The sequence below is a fragment of the Plectropomus leopardus genome, unplaced genomic scaffold, assembly GCF_008729295.1.
Source record: "Plectropomus leopardus isolate mb unplaced genomic scaffold, YSFRI_Pleo_2.0 unplaced_scaffold28943, whole genome shotgun sequence".
Lineage (NCBI taxonomy): Eukaryota > Metazoa > Chordata > Actinopteri > Perciformes > Serranidae > Plectropomus > Plectropomus leopardus.
The window spans coordinates 1-1843 of NW_024631538.1; the positions used below are offsets into that span (position 1 = coordinate 1).

General features: G+C 37.1%; 1 protein-coding gene across 1 annotated transcript; it reads left to right on the forward strand.

Moving 5' to 3' along the window:
* Nucleotides 1-455: 455 nt before the first annotated feature.
* On the forward strand, nt 456-1837 carry LOC121938241 (C-myc promoter-binding protein-like; the record flags this gene model as incomplete). Its single annotated transcript, XM_042481512.1, has 3 exons — nt 456-618; nt 924-988; nt 1689-1837. Coding segments are annotated over 3 exons (365 nt in total), but the record flags the coding sequence as incomplete, so codon positions are not given.
* Between the last annotated feature and the right edge of the window lie 6 nt (nt 1838-1843).

Here is a 1843-nt window from a genome sequence, read left to right on the forward strand (position 1 = left end):
AAAAAGTCTGGTAAGTGTTTTTTTTCTCAGTGAATCTGAATTAAATCTAAATTTTGATTTAACCAAAATATTTTTTTTTTCAGTTTAATATGACTTACATTGTAACAAATGCAACAGTGTAATAATTAAATAAATCACACTTTTGTTACTATAAAATTAACTCATTACACACTGTTCATCTACAAATGTATTTATTTATTTAAATGGTACCAATATTGCCTTTAGAATATTGTTACTTTTACTACCTTTAACCCAGTACATGTCTGATACTGCTTTGTACCAGTACAGATACCCAGCCCCGAGTACTTCTCATCTCAGTGAAAACCTGTTCTTGAGAGATGATCTGAGATAAAAACCATCCTCATTTTGCATTATCATTGTATGTATTCAGCATTGGACGTCTTATTCATATTAAATTAGTGCTGAGCTGTGTGTGTGTGTGTGTGTTTTGGTAGATGTGGGTTACCCTCTGTCCCGGCCGGTCCCGGATGAGGAGAAGCCGTTCAGCGAGGAGCTACTGCAGAGTGTTGTGAAGAGCATCCAGAGGAACGATATCAGCCGGCCGATGGCTCAGCTGCTGCAGCTGCTGGGTCAGACACTCGGGGTCAAAAGGCAAAGGTCAGCATCAACGTGTCATATCGGGCACATTTATTTATTCAACTTCAGACAAAAACGCCTACAAGAGTTTCTTCAATGTGTAAACACGTAAAGCTCATATACATGTGTGCACTTTAACCCTCTGAAAGTAGCTGTTAAAAGTTTAATGTTAACCTCTTCACCGAGGATTTGTAGCGGAAAGTAACTAGGTGCATTTACTAAAGTACTGTCCTTGAATATAACTTTGACATATAATTTTGAGGAGCATTAATTGTTAAATGAAGGTTTTATTGAAAGAGTTGTCTGTTAACCTTGACTCTCCTCAGGAGTTTGTACAGAGACATCCTCTTCCTCTCTTTGGTGGCTCTGGGAAAAGATAACATTGACATTGGTAAGTCAACCTAATTTTTGTTTACTTTTATAATTTTGTATTTTTATTTTTTACGTCAAAAAATCATGAAAATATGTCATAGTATGGTATATCGTCAAAAAACACAACGAAAGTCATAGCATACTACGTTGTCAAGAAACATTAAAAAGACTTTATAGAATAGCATGTTGGCAAAAATCATGACAAAAACTTGTATTGAAGAAGTAGAATACTAAAAAACATAGTATAGTATACTGTCAAAGTGATCTAAAAACATAATGGTATAGTATGTCTTCAAAACTCATGATAAAACCTCATAGTACAGTATGTTGTCAAAAATGATCTAAAGACATCCTGGCATACTCTCATCAAAAACCGTGAACAAATGTCATAGTGTTGTATGTGGTCTAAAATTATGATAAAACATAGTATAGTATTTCGTCAAAAATTGTGAAAAAACATCTTCATATAGTATGTCGTTAAAAATGATCAAAAAACGTCACAGTATCGTATATAGTCAAAAATCATGCAAAGTCACAGTAAACAGTGTTTCCCACAGATCGCCAGTGTTTGTGTGGCGGTACAGACGTAACACAGGGAGACGTTTCGGTTCTGTAAACTTGTTGCTGGATGCCACTTAAACCTACATACTGGACCGTTACAGGACAGAAATGGCAGAAACTGAGAAAAAGACTTACATGTTTTTCTCTTCTTCCCTCAGATGCCTTCGATCGTGAGTACAAGTTGGCATACGACCGCCTCGTGCCGAGTCTGGTGAAACTGACCCACAACTGTGACCGTCCTCCCAGCACGGGGGTCATGGAGTGCCGCAGGACGTTTGGAGAGCCTTACCTGTAAACACACACACACACACAC